Source organism: Propithecus coquereli, unplaced genomic scaffold, assembly GCF_000956105.1.
Source record: "Propithecus coquereli isolate 6110/MARCELLA unplaced genomic scaffold, Pcoq_1.0 Scaffold789, whole genome shotgun sequence".
Lineage (NCBI taxonomy): Eukaryota > Metazoa > Chordata > Mammalia > Primates > Indriidae > Propithecus > Propithecus coquereli.
The window spans coordinates 314027-332791 of NW_012154051.1; the positions used below are offsets into that span (position 1 = coordinate 314027).

Genomic DNA, 18765 nt, shown 5'->3' on the forward strand with positions numbered 1-18765 from the left:
ATGAAATGTGAGGTAATATACATGTTAATTAGTTTGACAGGAGGAATAAGTTCAAGAGTTCTACTGTACAATATGGTTACTACAGTTAATAATGTATACTTGAAAATTTTTTTCTATATGCGTGGGTGTGTGTGTGTGTTTGTGTCTATACTTGAATATCAGTAAGAGTAGATTTTAAGTGTTCTCACTACAAAAAATGATATGTGAGGTAATATACATGTTAATTAGTTTGATTGAGCCAGTTCACAATGCATACATATTTAAAAACATCATGCTGTACACAATAAATATATATAGTTTTTACTTGTCAATGTAAAACAATAAAATATATTTTTTAAAGAAGAAAAATTAATTATACACTCTTGGCCAAAAAGACAAGAAGAGAACAATTTTAATGGCATAAAAACCTTTGCCTCTACAAGTGTGGCCAGGGCCACATTCACATCACCTGGTTAGAAATGTAGACTATCAGGCCCCACCCCAGACCTCCTGAATCCAGATTTACTTTTTATCGAGATTCCCCCATGATTCGTACACACAATGAGGTCTGGCCTAAATGACATATCTCACCATTCCACTCCACAGGCATATGTCCCAGAGTGAGCACGAGATGGGTGACGCTGATCTGCAATTCCCTCAGTGAGTCTCAGTTCTCACGCACGTTACACCTCACTGAGTGGGAGTCTGGTGTGTAAATGGTAATTTGGCCTGTACACCTAAAATATGACTTCACTGTTCTGTCCCCGAGCTGACCCTCAGCTAGCGACCTAACAATTGGCTTGATTTAACCAAGAGTTCACATCTTTGCATTAAAACTGTGAGAACATTAACAGCACAGGCAAGCTCAATAAAAGCTGAGCACAAAGCTGTCAGCCTCTAGCATGCTGCCACAGGTCAGCCGTAACTCAGACTGCAGGAGAAGAGAGCTCTTGAGTAGACGGTCACAGAAAGATACACACCAAGTGGTGATGTGGAACACCACCCTTTAAGGTCAAGGTTGCTTTCCTTCAAGTAAATTTCCTAACCAATTCATTGATTCTGTAAAGCAAATTTCTGTTACCCAGTACCTTCCTATACTTCAATCACACATTTAGGAAAATCTTGAACATCTGTTAATGACAGCTTACCTGTGCACACCTTCCTAGTTCTTTCCTGTCCAGATACTGAAATATATTGATTGCCAATTCATAAGGCAGTTGGATATCAAAGAAGGGCACATCATCCATTTCATTCTGAGGAGAAAAAAAGAAAGGAAATAAGTTTATGATTCTGAGATACGAAAATAATTCGTATTTACAGGCCCCGTAAATGACCAGGGATATTCTTAGATGGTGACAAGGGAGATGAAGCTGTTTCCCAGGAAAAAAGTGGTCTCACTTTTTCATGGAGTAATCATGGAACTAATTCAGAACTTGCCAGCCACTCTCAATTCTCTAACCCCCAAACCACCCCTCCTCACATTCACTTATGAAATCCACATGACTGTTTCCCATAATGCTTCAAAAGGAGAAGCAGGGGTGCTATCTTACATCCTGGGGTACACCACAGGAATCAGTGCAAAGGTTTGTGGGAAGCCTCCTGCCTTCTATGGAAAGGTGAGCAGCAGGTGGCCAAGAAAGTGAGCCTTGAAATCAAAGAGGCCACCTCTCCTCCCAGGAAAACCACTATACTCCCAACTTGGAAGGAGTGAGCACCCACAGCTGGAGAAATGCTGCCCGAGGTCACTAAAAGGTTTTCATCAGGAAAAGAATAGGGCTGTGACCATGAGCAAAAAGTAAATAAATGGAACGCTGCTCTTGATTGAGATGGCGAACACCATCTCTCCTTGGCCCTGGAGAAGAACAAGGTTTCCCAATGCTCTCAGGGGCTTAGGCTGGTTAACCTGAGTGAGCCAGTGCAAACAAAGCAGTTCTTCTTTGGTGTCATTTATTAATGCAGAGAAATTAGAGCTCGCCTGCCTTTGGATAAGCAATTAGAGATGAGGTAACAGGCTTTACTTGAGAGATAAGGCTGTCATGACGATCCTGGTAGCACAAAGAAATATGAGTGTGAAACAGAAAAAAGGCAAGTGTGCATACGTACCTCTCTGCCTGTTCCCAAATCCACCTGCCAAGGCTCACTTTGGTATGTGCTGCTGCAAAGCTAGGGAAAGCTGCATTCTTTGTCCCAATAGAACTTGCTTAATAAAATTCATTTTTAATAAGCTTTGACTGACATCAATGACTTATTGGTTTCAAAAAAATTGTTATTCACCACTCAAACACAACAGTCTTATGTATCGCAAGGCTGTAGTCTCAAACTAGAAAACAGTCTCAGCATTTTTAAGGGAATATGAGCACTGATTTAGACCCTATCAAGACTCAGGGTAACCAGAATCTATTTAGAACTCAGAAAAATCAGCAAGAAAAAATCAAACAGCCCTATCAAAAAGTGGGCAAAGGATATGAACAGAAACTTTGCAAAAGAAGACAGAATAATGGCCAAAAAACATATGAAAAAATGCTCAACATCTCTAATGATCAGGCAAATGCAAATCAAAACCACAATGAGATATCACCTATCTCCAGTGAGACTGGCCTTTATCAAAAAGACCCAAAACAATAAATGTTGGCGTGGATGCGGAGAGGTAGGAACACTCATACACTGCTGGTGGGACTGCAAATTAGTGCAACCTCTGCGGAAAGCAATATGGAGATACCTTAAAGAGATACAAGTAGAACTACCATTTGACCCAGCAATCCCATTACTGGGCATCTACCCAAAAGAGCAAAAGTGGCTCTATGAAAAAGACACCTGCACTCGAATGTTCATAGCAGCACAATTCACAATTGCAAAGATGTGGAAACAACCCAAGTGTCCATCGATACATGAGTGGATTAATAAACTGTGGTATATGTATACCATGGAGTACTATTCAGCTTTAAGAAACAATGGTGATATAGCACCTCTTATATACTCCTGGAAAGCGCTGGAACACATTCTACTAAGTGAGGTATCCCAAGAATGGAAAAACAAGCACCACATGTACTCACCATCAAACTGGTATTAGCTGATCAACATTTAAGTGCACATATAAGAATAACATGTATTAGATGTCGGGCATGGAGAGGGAGGAGGGGACAGGCATATGCACAAACAATGAGTGGGATGCGCACCTCCGGGGGAATGGACACACTTGAAGCTTGGACTTGGGGGGGAGGGAGGGTAAGGGCATCATACGTAACCTAATCATCTGTACCCCCATAACATGCTGAAATAAAAAAAAAAAGGAAAAAAAAGACTCAGGCTAAAGATTTTTCTGGAATCATGCTTCTATTCATCTAGGCATCTCAGGATTAAAAATTAATCCAGAGCATAAGAAGGAAATGTGGTATTCAACTACGAAAACAGTGCAAAGTTAAATAGGAAGGCCAAAAAGGATCTCTAGAGGAAAAGAGAAAAAGAGCTGACAGCTCTCTGTGGGCAAAGAAGGAACAGAATGTTAAATCAGGAGAGAAATGTTGGCCATAAAGAAAAAAACAGGAAAAAAAAATCTGCAAGTTCAATTAGAAGACACAGGGTCCGTGCCTAAAAAAACAATGGAGAGTCATTGGTCTAATGTCAGGCTAGGTCTCCTCACACAACTAACTGGCTTCACTCATCAAGAAAAAGAGGCATCACTTTCTCTCTCAATCCAGATACAACTTGAGACTCCTCAACACAACACTGGAGGGAGTCACTGCCTGTCAAGGAAAGCTGCACACAAGGCAAGATGTTCATCTGCAAAACTGAACTTCCTACTGCTTTCTCTGTGGGATTATTTTGATTTCGTGAAATGGAGAGATTGGCCTACTTTACCTACTCGGTAAAGAAACAAGAGAATAATGTTCCTTATCCTCATACAACTAGAACAAAGTCAAAGAAAAGCCTGCACTCACTGAAACTGAAGTTTCATTTAGCTTTTCACTGTTAGAGACTTGCCAGGCATTGCTTTCTTCAATTGGTCCCATTCAGGACTCCATATGAACTGGTTTCTGAACTTGACACAACTCTGATGAGGCACGAGACAGCATCTGCTTTGTTTTTAGTTATTCTGGTGCAGAAAAGTCACACTTCTAGTCGCAGGAGCCTTCCAGCTTTTGCCTGTTCAGTTGGCCTATTCTCCATCCTCACCCTGGAAGATAATAATGGCTCTGTCTTAGCATAACCCCAGCCCTGCCACCGTATCTTGATCCCAACCACCACAATCTCTGAGATACAGCACAGCACAGTTCAAACTGATTGAGAGCAAAGATTGAAACTGATAAACCTGTTCTGCCACCTTACCAGCCAAGCGACTGGGCTAAACGCATTCTGGGGTTCCTCATCTGTAAAACAGACAAATGCTATTAAGAATAAAATGAGACTCCACACTGGATCACTGTTAATTAATGCACGTACTGTGATGGTTCTTGACTATTTGAAAGTTCTGGAAGGTAACCACTGTTTCAAAGCACTGAATTGTAATTATGTAAATGCCAACATTACACAGCCAACCTTTTTTTTCCCCCCCAATCATTGTGCTCTTACAATTATGATCTAAAATCCAAAACAGAACAAGTCCCAGATTTCCATGTAAATGACCTTCCCTGTTGCTAACCACTGGCTGGGAAATGGCAGAGGGAAAAAAAAAGAAACCAATATACTAAAAGAAGATCCACATCTTAAGAAAGATGTAGACTCATGAGGTCAGGAGACCAAATGCTGACATTTCATGCTGCACACTTGGAATAATTTTGGCAAGACATTCTATCAATGGCTCTTGTAGTGGATGCTGTAGCAGGTCACTCGGATCCCCACTTTAGGTCCCAGACACTGATGCCCCTGGATGAAAATGCTGCATGCTATTGACTCATAGCTGAGTCCCTTCCTAGGCATTGCCTTTGGCCAAACAAGCTGCTTTGTCCAAGTTACATCCCCTCCCCGTGGGCAGCCTACACTCAATGCCTAGTCAATGACTGGGCACAAAGGCCTGGCCCCCCTGCCTCAATTCGGGACCTCTCTGAAAGGCTGACCCACTAAAGCACCTACATGCAAATCTCCATCTCAGAGTCTGTTTTGTGCAAAGTCCAACCTTTTTACCAAAACCACAGATGTGACCCATGATAGTCCTGTGTTCAATACATTCCCAAGGGTTCCTATGCACAACACCAGAGACATTAGTCTAGATAGCCTACTTCCCTCTGAAGGAGGCATACTGGAATGCAGGTAATTGAGAGTGATGTTATTACACAGACAGACAGACAGACAGCCAGCCAGCCAACCAGCCAGCCAGCCAACAAAATAGAGTAAATTCAAGGATAAGTAAATGATTCATAAACTTCAGTTTGTTATTAGTAACATATCATTTGGGAAACACCTTATAAAAGACAGAGTTACGAACATGTTTGAAAACATAACTTTTTTATATAGGTAGGCATGATTTCACAAGAATATGAAACCACATCCTGGACAAAGGCTGTAGCCTGGTAACCACATAAATCCTAATACTGTAGCAGCAGCAGAATGTCTTAAGCACTCTGATCTGGTACTTCCCACAGTTCACAAATGCAGGTAAAAAACACTACTTGCTACTAGTGTGCAGAGAAATACCTTGTTTCTAACAGATGTTCCCAATACACATAAAAAATGTTTGAGGTGATGGATATGCTAATTACCCTGATTTGATCATTACACATTGTATACATTTATTGAAATGTCACACTGTACCCCATAAATAAGTACAATTATAATACCGCAATTAAAAATAATAAAAATAGATAAAAGATGCTATCAGACTTCAGCCACCTAGACTGTTGTAAAGCACACAGCCATCCAAAGTTATGGGCCACATTAATCTGACTCTATATTGACTTAAAAACACGAAAATGGATAACTTGGCATTTCAGAAATAAATATATTTCAAGAAGGAAGAAATTAAAGGCATTGGAAATATTAATATAGGGAAACTCGGTCACACTATAAAAATATCAGTGTCACTACAATGTTTAGAGAGAATAATTTTATAGCAATTTAACGGCACCCAGCAATGTGAGACCAGACAAATTTACTCTACAGAAGACCAGTAAATTCAAAGTATTAACATTCCTTCAAATTTAAAGAAAAGTATCTTTTTCATAACATACAACCTGGCTTTTAATTCCTTGACAATGACTCAGATAATGATTCTCTATCAGTATTGGTGACTCTTGTCCTGTGTTAAACATCAAAATCACCTGTGTAGTTAAAAAAAAAAAAAAAAAAAAAAAGAAGTGCTCAGGTTCCCACCAAATTTCCAGATCTACTGCTTAAACATCTTTCTCAGGGGATCCTCAAGTCCATTAAAAGTTGAGAACCACAACCCTAAATCACAGGCAGATATAAAAATCAATCCATCCCCTCTTTCCTAATCAAGCAAAAAAAACCCACACAAAGGGGTCATATTACTTTGTTAATTTGAAGTCAGTGAACACTAGATTTTCCCAAAGTCTACTGGACTTACTCCAAAAATGCTGAGAGAAATTGCAAATAGATCCATCCCCAGGGAGGCTGATTTGTACTCCTATGTGCTAATGTAAGACTAATTCTGTAAATGGATTGGTTTTTTGCCTTACTGTTAGAAATTTAATCTGTCTTCTCTTGTTTAACAGAAGAAGGGATAATTACTAAGAGCCAAATCAGTAAAAAGTAAAGAAACTGACTTATGGTTTTTGTTCCCAATGTACACCTCCAGGGCAAAGAGAACATGAAAGATCTCTCTAGGTGGTGTTTTCAGAAACCGAGAAAAGCACCTCGAGTTCAAATAAGAGATCTGTAATACCATTTCTATTAAATCTGTGACTGAAAGGAGACTCTCTTCTCAAGTTTATCTCAACTTTCCACATACTGCAAAAGCTGAGCAGAGCAGACCCATGCAATTTCAACCAAAGGGAATGGATGAGTTCCAGTTTCACTTTTATCTTCTTTAAGGCCAAAAAAATTGGTTGGCTGGGGGGAAAAAGTCTGAAACGCTGTCAAGATAATCAGGCATCTGTTTACGATCCCCAATTTGTCTCAAAATGCACAAAGAACGAAATGTCAGAAATACCAACACATTGACGGTGGTAGCCTTTGAGCAATGACATTGAGCGATTTTTGTTTTCTTCTTTCTATTCTGCTGAATTTCCTAAGTATTTCTACAGTGAGCATTCAATATTTTTACAGACATGGCAAAGCAATACATTTTTTAAATAATTTATGTTCAAAACACTATCTGAATTCAGGGTCACGCCAGGGACTGGAGGGAGGGAGGTGCTGTTAGCAAATGTACGAGAAATGGCGTCTACATTCAAAGAGCTAAAATCTTTTATAGAGGTAAGTCACCATCATGTAAAATGGAATAAATATGGGAGACTACAAAAGGCAATATAGATAGTCCCCTGAGGTATTCCAAAGTTCATTAGTAAGCTGGCTATTTAGAACTTGGAAATCATTTCTCCAAAGAAACAATGCTATAAAGAGTGGTTAAGCTCCCAAGCAGTCCACAAAAAGCCAATTTATCTCTTAACATTTAATCTAATCCCCATGCCCAGCTGTGAGGAAGAGCAAAAGGTATTCAATAAAAATCTGTTGACTGCATGTGTGGATGATATAACTGAACTATTACTCTACAGAATCTAACCAGCCCAGTGCATTACACACAGTAGACGCACAATAAATGTCCATGGGATTTATCTTTTTTTTTTTTTTTAAAAAAACAGGAATAAGCTTTCCATCTTCAAGACACATTCTCATTCCCCTGGGGACTCTGGCAAGGGAGGGAGAGAATGCCAGAATAAAGGACTGGGGGAGCCAGTGCTGAGGGGGTCCCAGGAGGCTGGGTGTGGCAGTGAAGGAAGTTAGCGTGAAACAAAACAGGCTGGACCTCTGCTTTAAAAGCCCCCTTTTAGTCTAAACTGAGATCAGCGCTTTAGGACACAGCCAGGAGAGAAAACGGGGAGAGAAGGTCCAGATCCCAGAGGGGTGTGGATTTGTCTGTGCAAATCCAGGTGGTAATGCTTGGGCGCAGTGGCTCACGCCTGTAATCCCCAGCACTTTGGGAGGCTGAGGCAAGAGGATCACTTGAAGCCAGGAGTTCACGATCAGCGTGGGCAACAAAGTGAGACCCCCTCCCCATCTCTAAAAATAAAAAAACTTTTGTAAAAACTAGCTAAGTGTGGTTTTCCCAACTATAGCTCTAGCTATTCAGGAGGCTGAGATGGGAGGATCACTTGAGCCCAGGAATTCGAGGTTACAGTAAGCTATGATCACCCACTGCACTCCAGCCTGAGCAACAGAAAAAGACCCCATCTCTTTAAACACACACACACACCTGTAATCCTAGCATTCTGGGAGGCCAAGATGGGAGGATCACTTGAGCTCAGAAGTTCAAGACAAGCCTGAGCAAGAGCGAGACCCCTGTCTCTCTTCTAAAAATGGAAAAAATTAGCCAGGCATGGTGGCACATGCCTGCAGTCCCAGCTACTCAAGAGGCTGAGGCAGGAGCATCACTTGAGCTTGCAGTGAGCTAGGTGGATGCCAGGGCACTCTAGCCCCAGCAAGAGAGCAAGACCCTGTCTCAAGAAAAAAAAAAAAACAAGTTAAGCCATTAAATTGATCTTGTTGGCAACACAGATGCAGGCTCTGACAGGTTAAACATTGACAGAGATGAGTGATAAATAGTGTCCAGTAATATTAAAACTTTTTGCAAGCCTGAAACCCCAAATCTTAACCTTGAAGGATGCTTGGAATGTTCACAAGGGTTTTAACAACCAGCCTCTTTATAACATTGCTGTTAGAAGCAGCAATTCTGCTGTTATTTCAACTCCACGAATGTAGACAGGGCCCCTATTGCACCAGTAAGACAGGTGGGGGTAGAAGAGTAAGTAAGACAACAGATCCTGTCCTCCAGGAATCCCCAATCCAAGAGGTGGGGAAGCTAGGAGCGTATCAGGGGTAAGTTTTAGTAAATAGGAAGTGAAATAACATGGTGAACTTTTCTGCAGTACTAATAATAGTACCAGCTTAAATTTATTAGCTGCTTACGGCATGCCAGGCTGGTGCTAAGTAAGTTCCATGTCTTATTTCACTGCCTCTTCACAATATGGGCACTAGCATCACCCTCACTTGACAGGGTAAGACAGGGTGAGTTAACTTGCCCAAGGTCAAACAGCTAGCCAACAGCAGAGCCTGAATCTGAACTCGGGTCTACTGACTCCAGAGCCCAGACCTGTAACTGGGGCTGTCCTGCCTTCATTGATGTCATTCTTTTAGTTAAAAGAGAAAAGACCCTAGGCTCTCTGAGGACAGGGATTCTGTCCATTCTGTTTAAGGCTGATTCTCCAGCACCTAATATGGCAGATGAACAAGAAACACAGTATCCTTATTCACAGTTTTACTTTCCACAGTTTCAGCTATTCATGGTACAGTACAATATTTGGAGACCACATTCACATAACTTTTATTGCAGTATATTTTTGTATTAATAATTGTTCTATTTTATTACTGTTGTTTAATCTCTTAGTTTACAAATTAAACTTTATTATAGGTATGTATGTATACGAAAAAACATATATAGGATTAGGTACCATCTGTGGTTTCAAGCACCCACTGGGGCACTTGGCATGTATCTCCCGCAGATAATGGGGGGACTAATGCAGTCCCACAGTTAGTGCTGCTTCCAATGCCCACCTAAAGTGGACGTCTGTTATTGCTGTTGTTTCCTGCCTAACGTCCATTCTCTCTTCTTTAGGAAACCACCCCCCTCCCACTCTTAACCAACATGATTTAGGTGGGGCTAACCCCACCCTTCTCTTCAGGAGTGGGCAATGGATACAAGTCTGGCCAATTTGAATCAGTAATTGGCTTAAAGATGGACACATGACCCAGTTTGGACCAACAGGAATTTAGGTTCACGACTTTTGCTCTCTTTCCCCTGAGTTGCTAGGCTGATAGAACGTAAGACTGGAGCTGCTGGTAACCACTTTGTCCTCAAGAGGAGAGCTTGCCTGTGAATAAAGCCAACGAAAGGAAAGCAGGACTAAGAGGAAGAGAGATTTCTAGTTATATTATGTAAACACTCACAACAAGCACTACCACCTGGAATTTTCAGTTACATGAATTAATAGATTCCAGTTTTGGTTTTTTTAAGCCAGTTTGAGTGGGGTACCTGTTGCTTGCAGCCAAGAGTCCTGATACACCGCCTAAAATAAAAATGGAACCAAGCAACTGTATATTACAACCACCACGCTGAAGGCGGCAGCCTACTTGCAACTATACTCAGGTGGCTCCACTATCTCCAAGAAGCCTCAGTTTACAGAGAAAGGAATGGAAGGCAAAAGAAAGAGAAAGTGCCTATGCCTCTGTAATTGTGACCACGGGTGTGACATTTCTTTCACTAGTTTAACTACCTACTAAGACTATCATCAAGTGCCAATTTATGTATTCCTAACCTATTACCTAAAAAGAAATGGCTGCTAAGTACTATTATTAAAAGCTTCATAAAAGAGGCAGCTCAGGAGGGGTCATTTCTAAGTTTTCATTTCAGTTGTGCCTGTTCATCAAAGGTGCTGGCCTATACCCAGCCAGAGGACCATCCGAGACAGTGCTGTTCACCTACCCATCAAAAGGCAACTTAACTCTTGATTGCTAACTTATTAGTTGTTCTCACTCTAGTGATGACGCTGAAAACTCTGGAAGATATGACACCAAAAATACAACAGGATGCACTAATATTAATACAAGGGTGTGCCAAAGATTGGAGAAGAGTGTTAGAAGGTAGCACCAGATTTTTATTTCCCTTTCACGTCAACCGGATCAGCCTGTAAGTAGAGTTTCTGGGATGTTCCAAATGGAACAAAATCTTCCTTTCAGGGGTCACCCATGGATCAAGCAAGGATTTGGGGGAAGACACAAGGCAAAGATCACAAACTGGTGACCCCAGGCCGATCCAGCCCACAGAACGGTTTTAACCTGCAGTGTTAACACCTAAAATGTGATTAATTTTTTGGTATTAGTTACCAACAATTAAAAATGAGAAGAGTCTGTGGGGTAGATTGTAGTGACAGTCCCTAACTTGGTCATGCCTTCCTGAATCCAGGCACTTGGGTAAGTCCATACTGACTCTGGGGTTGGCCATATGACTTGCTTTACACAATGTGACAATAACACTGTCTTCCATTCCCCTCTCTATAATGAGACTTCAAAAGCACCTGGGCATTGGGGCTTGCCCTCTTGCTGTTCTCAAAACACGTAGAAGGACCACGTGGGGCTAAGTTGCTGGATGACAAGAGACTCATAACCCAGACACACATCTACCCATACAAAGAGAGAGACACACACACACACACACACAGCCAACCAGCCAACTCCCAGAAGCAGAGCTGCCTAGGTGACCAGCAGTTAACTTCAAATGTGTGACCTCACCCATACCCAGTTGAAACTGCCACCACGCAAAATGGTGAGCTAATAGTGGCTATTTTAATCCAAAGTTTTGGGGTGGTTTTTTTATGCAGCAAAAACTGAAGAGTCAACATAAAAATACATATTCTCAATTTTTAAAAAATCTAGAGGTCTTACAACACAGGACCACATTCCTACATGGCAACAACCAGCTAACATGGGCAGTGGCTACCACCTTTAGCCCAGCCATAGCATGTATTTCCCACTTTGTCATTTCCTATCAGCTCGCCCATGCTGGACCAAGTACAGCTGCTTTATGTCATTTCAGTTGGGTGTTTTATTTATGATAACAAAGAAAGTGAAATACTATATTCCACATACTAGAGTTACCATCAAAAGTGAAAAAACCAGTACAACCACTTTGGAAAACTTTCAACATTTACCAAGGCTGATATAGGCACATCTTAGGACTCAGCAATTCCACTCCCAGGTGAATACTGAGGAAAAATGTGTACACGTTCCAAAAGATGTACAAAACATTCACAGTGGCACTACTGACAGCCCCAAACTGGCTACTAACAAATTAGCAATAATGCACATCAACAATAAAATGTGGTACATTCATAAGGATCAATCTCACAGATAATGCTATACGCAAGAATCCAGACACAAAAGAATATGTGCTGTATGGTTCCACTTATATATAGTTCAAAAGCAGATGAATTAAAATGTGGATAGAAGTCAGGTGAGTGGCTACCACTGAGCAGAAGAGAACATGGGGTGGGGGTGGGGTTCTGACATGCTGTTCTGTGACCTGGGTGCTGCTTACACAGATATGTACACTTGAAAATTAGTTGAGCTATACATTTATGATTTTCACACTTCAATAGATCAGAAAAAAATTTTAAAAAGTGGGAAAACCAAACCAAGAGAGCCATGTTTCAAGACATTTCGTACACTGACATGTTTAATGTGACCAAAAGAATGGTTGCCACTATGAAACGAACCATAAAACTATGGGTGGAATCTGAAAAAGATTAACACCTGATGAGCCGGGAAAAAAGGACCCAATATACAACACCTAGCCTACTTCACTCACCTGCATTAACTGCCTGACCCCTGTGGGCTTTGGGGCTTGCAGCCATTGACATAGGAATTCAAGCCTCTTCTATAAATTTTACCAGCATTTCTCAGACTGAACATACTGGGTAGGTTTAGTGTCTCTTAAAAAATCAGTTACTTTCCTAATGTTCACCTACCAGATGGGGTTGAAAATGGCCACTGGAGAAGGCTGTTCTGGAGAACTGAAGAAGAAAATGTCTTTGAACCCTTAAAATAGTACCAAAGAGAAAGTAACCATATATTACTACTTTATTTACAGCAGTATTACTAATGATTGCAAAGTATTTTTAAGAAGAAGTGCCCCAGAGATTGGACGTTGCTCACAGCACAGCCTAGTAACACCTAATGCGGTGATTCTGAATGGGGCAGAGACAGTGCATTCCAGGGAGACAGGGTAGGCTTTATCCAACTAAATATGAAACGGATTTTAATATGCCCCCAGATCCTTCAGCAGACAGGTCTCCTCCATTTTCACAATACAGTTGACCCTTGAACATGGGCTTGAACTGCGTGGGTCCACTTACATGCAGATTTTTTCCAATAAAAGTTGCACTGTGTTTGCCCCTTCCTCCTCAGGCTACTCAGCATGAAGGTGACAAGGATGACGACCTTTATGGTGAGCCACTTCCATTTAACAAATAGTCAATATATTTTCTCATGATTAACATTTTTTCTCTAGCTTATTGTAAGAATACAAGATGTAACACATATAACATACAAAATATGTGTTAACCAACTGTTAATGTTATCACTAAGGTTTCTGGTCAACAGTAGGCTATTAGTTGTTAAGTTTTGGGGGGGTCAAAAGTTACACGCAGATCTTCGACTGGAGGGGAGGTCATGACTCCTAACCCTCACATTGCTCAAAGGACCACTGTACTTGATTTACTTCTCCATTATTTTTGGTATCCATGCCTCCCTCAGAAGTGTTACAGCTGAAAACCATCAAGAATGAGGACCTTAAACCACAGGAGGCTAGATAGTAGAGTACAATGCCTGAAACCCAGTTGATGATTTCAATCAGATTTCTGGACCCCTCCCCTGGCAATTGACTCAGCAGGTCTGGGGAAGGCCCACCTGTATTTTAACAAGACCTCAGGTGCTTCTTATGCCAACTCAAGTTTTCACTTGGTGAAATTTAGAGTCCAAAACACCTGGGCCCAAATTCAATACCCAGAATCCATCCGCTGGGTAACCACGGGCAAATGACAGAAAATCTGAGTTTATTTCTAAAAAGGAGAGTTAGAACCTACCTCAGAGGATTGTTGTATTAGAATTAAGGCAGCACACAGGACCAGGCACTTCATAAAAACTCAAATAGCGCCTATTGTTATTTGAATAAAACTACATATTACATAAAATACACAATTGTTTCTTGAAACAATTTGCCACTTAAAGAATTACTCCTAGTTGGAAAGCTGTAGGGGTTTCCTTTGAGCCTAATTTAAATCAAACTCTGGGAGGCTGAGGCAGGAGGATCACTTGAGCTCAGGAGTTTGAGACCAGCCTAATCAAGAACGAGACCCTGTCTCTACAAAAAATAGAAAAATTAGTAGGGCGTGGTGGCATGCACCCGTAGTCCCAGCTACTAGGGAGGCTGAGGCAGGACGATCCCTTAAGCCCAGGAATTTGAGGTTGCAGTGAGCTATGACGCCGCCACTTCACTCCAGCCTGGGTGACAGAGCAAGGCTGTCTCAAAAAAAAAGAAGTTACAAAACAAACTGTTAAAACCAGCTGTCTTGTCCTAATTTTAACCTGGGAATCAGGGATGCATTTCAGGTGATCTTGATTTTACCAACCTTGCGAAGGGGGCTATTTTTAGTGGAGAGAGGACCCCAAGATTCTCCAAGGGATCCATGCTGCACAAAAAGATAAAAAAACTCTACACTAACGATAGTGTCCAAAGGACTTTTCCTCGTTTTCCCTTTTTTACTGTTTTAGTTTTTTAAAAATATATACAGTTAAAAAATTAAATAGTACAAACAATATAAAAAGACAAGTTAAAATTTCTTCCTATCAATTACCTGGGTCCACCTTTTCAAAAGCAACCTTTGTTCAAAGCTTAGGTATCATCCAAAAACAGGACCGTCAACCTCATACTTATTAACATTCTGGGTTGGATAATTTTTTGTGGGTGCTGTCCTGTGCGCTGTAAGCTGTTCACGAGCACCCCTGACCTCTATTATATGCCCAGCAGCACACACACACTCGTTGAGCCACCCCAAAATGTCAAATCTGGGGGACAAAATCGCTCCCGGTTGAGAACCACTACTTCCAGAGATACCCTAGCCATGCACAAACACAGGTGTGTGTGTATGTCTACTCATTTTCTCCGACAACTGGTGGCACAAGGAGTTACTTTCCAACTTATCGCAGGGATTTGTATTGCGGGGGGGCGGCCAAGGCCTGGGCAGAAGGCGACGGCCACTCACCAGGTCGCGGATGAGCTGGTCCACCAGCTGCTCTCCGCCCCCAGCGCCGCCCTCGCGAGCTGGAGGAGAGCGGGAACGGCTCGCCGCGTCCTGCCTCTCGGCCCGAGTTGCCCGCGTCGCCGGGGGACGCCCCGCGCCCTCCAGGAGGCCCTGAGCCAGTGCCAGGTACCCTGAGGCCTGCTCGCCGCGCCCGGGAGCCACCTCTGGCCTCCTCGCCCGCCGCTCGGCAGCCTCGGGCCGTCGCCGCTTCCTCAGCGCCTGGGCCTGCGCCAGCTCCTCCTGCCAGCGCCGACGGAACTCCTCCAGGCTGTGGTCGTCCATCGTTGCCGCTCCCGGGGATCCAGGTTCTCCTTAGCCCCTCCGGGTGCCACGGGACAGTCCCTCCGCGGGAAATTTCCGCCGCGGCCGGAAACCACCGCCGCCGCGGCTCTTGAGTTCCGGCCGGACGGCAACGCCCCCGCCACGCCCCCCCGCCCGGCCCGTTCGCGCGCTTGGCTGCTCCGAATTTGCGGAGCCCAAGGCCGGAATCTGTGCCCCGACTCTTCACCTGGTCTTCCCTCCTGCCTGTGACTTTTGCCAAACTCAGTCTGTGCGGCAAGCACTGTTCCTTCTTCAGCAAACATGCATTGAGCGACTAGTATGTGCCAGGCACTGAAAATTCAGCATTTCAATCTGCAAAAAAAAAAAAAAGAAAGAAAATCCCTGCCGAGTTTGCATTTAAATGGGAGGGGAGACTTTAAATCAGTGGTAGGTGTTATGAAAAAAAAGAAATAAGGTAATAAAATGATTGGCAAAAAATAAAATAAAATGATTGGCAAGGGGACGGGGTTAAGGTTTAAGGATAGTCAGTAAAGGCCTCTCTTAGGAGATGTCATTTAAACTAAAATCTAAATGAGAGAAACCAGCCAAAGGAAGAGAAAATCTCAAGAGAGATTTTCAGAAAGAACTACAAGTCCAAGGGCTGTAAGGTGGGAAAGAAAGTAGCATACAATGGCATTTCCTCTTCAGAATGCTGTCTTTGTACCCAATATTCTCTTAGCAGGGAAGTGTCCCCCGCAACCTGGTTAACTCCCCTGCATCTTTCATAACTCAACTCACACCTCACTTAATCTTCTAACCCCCACTCAGAAAACATCAGGTCTGCCTGTTATTCATTCTTACAGCATCCTGTACTTCTCATCATAACACATAACACAATTTGTAATTTCATATTTATGCGATTATAAATATCTCCCTTTCCCTCTAGACTGTTGACTCTAAGCTTGGAGGCTGGTGATTACTAGATGCTCAATAAATATTTACTAAATGAATAACAACGCTTTAAGATCAGAACTTTTGTTGTCGCCACATAACAGATGAGGAAACTAAAGCATAAAAATTTGAGAAACTTGTCCAAAATCACACAGCTGGTAATTTGCAGACCCAGAATTTTAATTTTTTTAAAACTCTGGACCTGACCTGTGAATCATGAAATCATACGGCCCACATGCCTAAGCCAGCTAGAAACCACACGGCTGCGTCTAGTGACCGAGATTTTTTTTTTCAACGTAGTGACATTAATGGCATGGCTCAGGCTCCAGCGTCAGACACACAGATTTAGGTGGGAATCCCAGCACCCCCGTTTACTCACATCCTCTTTCTTCCAGCAATTTCACTTCTAGGAATTTATGCTAAGAGAAGAAAATTGAGGACAAGTTCAAAGAATACTCATGAGAATGTTCACTGAAACATTGTTTATACTACTGAAAATCAGAAGCAATCTAAATCTTCAACAGTGAGACATTGGTTAAATAACTTATGCCCCATGAGACTGTAAGAAAAATCTTAACTAGAATGCCAGCTCTGTGAGAGCGGAGGCCTGATCTATTTTTTCATTGTTGTTTTCGGCACTCAGAACAGTGCCTGGGACATAGTAGCTGCTCAGTACGTAATGAATGAATAAATGAACTAGTGGGCAGCTATTAAATTATATGTTGGAGAAGAAAATTTAATCACATGAAAAGAATTTCACAATATAACGAGTAAAACAGTCAGGATACATAACTGTATCTACAGTATGATCCCTGTTGTATCTTAAAAAAGTGTGTGTGTGCATTTTAAAAGGAAGAATATACACCCAGATCTGACCAGAAGAGGTTTCTAAAGAGGATAAGATTATAGGTGGTTTTAGTAGGTTTTTTTTTTCTTTATGTGTATGTTCTAATTTTCTACAGTGAATGTAGAAAGCGCAGCCTGAGCTCTGGATTTGCAGGCAGCTAGTTTATACGCAGAAGTGATTTTAGGGAAAAGTCAGAGACTGAGAAGAGTAAAACAGGGAAAGAAAGACAATTAATCCAAAAAGCATTCTTTATTGATCCTACTGTGGGCAATTTAGGTTCTATCCCACTAGGACCTTTTAAGAAACCTTAAAGAACACACCTCTGGAATTGTCCTCTTAAGAGATAATGAGCTAAAAGAAGGGAGTGTTTATCCACTGACTCTTATCTCCTATTAAAGAAAGGTTAAGTCTGGCGTTTTAACAACCTCCCACTTCAGCTCCTCTCACTTCCTCTTAATGCAGATGTGTGTTCCCACCCTTAAAGAATTTGAGAGCTTGCTTGTTGTTGGAGACCTTGAACAGCTCCAAGAAGCACCACTTATATGGGGACAAAGACACACACCCCTTGGATCATGTCCTGCATGAACTGTGTGTGCTCAGTGGTGGCAGCAGCTGTGCCTGGGCTTGTTCACATTCTTGGTCACCTCGTGGCCTTTGTTGAGACCCACAGCCACGGGGTAGCGCGGGACCATGGCTGCTGCCAAATAAATATTCTTTTTATAATAAAAATAAAAACAATGAGCTTTTTCCCCCCAGACATTCAGCTAACATCCCATGCATCCTACATGCTTTCCATATGGAATCCAAGGGTGAGTCAGACTCGCTTTGATTATTTACATGTGAGTCAAAAGCCAAATATGGCTCTTCTGATATTTCTAGAATTTATGGAACATCTAATATTTAAAACGAAAAGCAAATTGGAGGCCAGGCACGGTGGCTCATGCCTGTAATCCTAGCACATTGGGAGGCTGAGGCAGGAGGATCCCTTGAGGCCTGGAGTTCAAGACTAGCCTGAACAAGAACAAGACCCTATCTCTACTTAAATTAAAAAAAAAAAATTTTTTTTAAATAAAGCAAACTGGGAAAATATTGTCTTTTTCTCAGTATTGCCTACCATTCACTGACAATACTTTTGTTGATTTTATATCTTTCCAATAGGAAATTCCTGAGCCCCATTTACTCAAATGAAAAGTAAAGATAAAAATATCTTCCCTTCAGAGTGACTGTGAGGCTGATAAAATGGCCATGAAACTCAGCATCCATAAAGCACAAAGGAGGCCTTCAATAATGATAGCTTTGATCCATAGTAATACAGTCTTGGCAGATAGAGATTGTGTCTAATCTAGGAGCTGTAAGTCTGGTATTCCACAGGCCCCATCTTTTTCCATATTGAGGGTGTTCCTTGCTAGCTCCATCTGTTAAAGTTCTTTAGTTGCAAGCAATAGTCACCAAGTCTTGCTACCTTAAGAAAAAAGGAATTGAACTTGCAGGATTGGCTCACAAAGTTAAAAAAGAGGAATAACCAGACTCTTGGAATGCCAAGATCCAGATCAGATTCGGGGATTTCATCATAGGAATTTATGAACCATTTCTGTAGGAGGAGCTCACCGCCTGTATTCCATCTTCCGGGATTCAAACTCCCCGGAACAGAGGTTCTCAGCATGTGGGGCCCGGACCAGCAATACCAGGGAACTTGCT

General features: G+C 42.0%; 1 protein-coding gene across 1 annotated transcript in view; it reads right to left on the bottom strand.

Moving 5' to 3' along the window:
* Positions 1-15383, bottom strand: part of FBXW8 (F-box and WD repeat domain containing 8) — a 111678-nt gene extending 96295 nt beyond the window's left edge. Inside the window, exons 1-2 of the mRNA XM_012662900.1 lie at positions 14970-15383; positions 1128-1232 (exon numbers count right to left, since the gene is read on the bottom strand). Coding sequence (XP_012518354.1) covers positions 1128-1232; positions 14970-15290 — 426 coding nt within the window. The 5' untranslated portion in view covers positions 15291-15383. The remainder of the gene's footprint in view (positions 1-1127; positions 1233-14969) is intronic.
* Positions 15384-18765: the final 3382 nt, after the last annotated feature.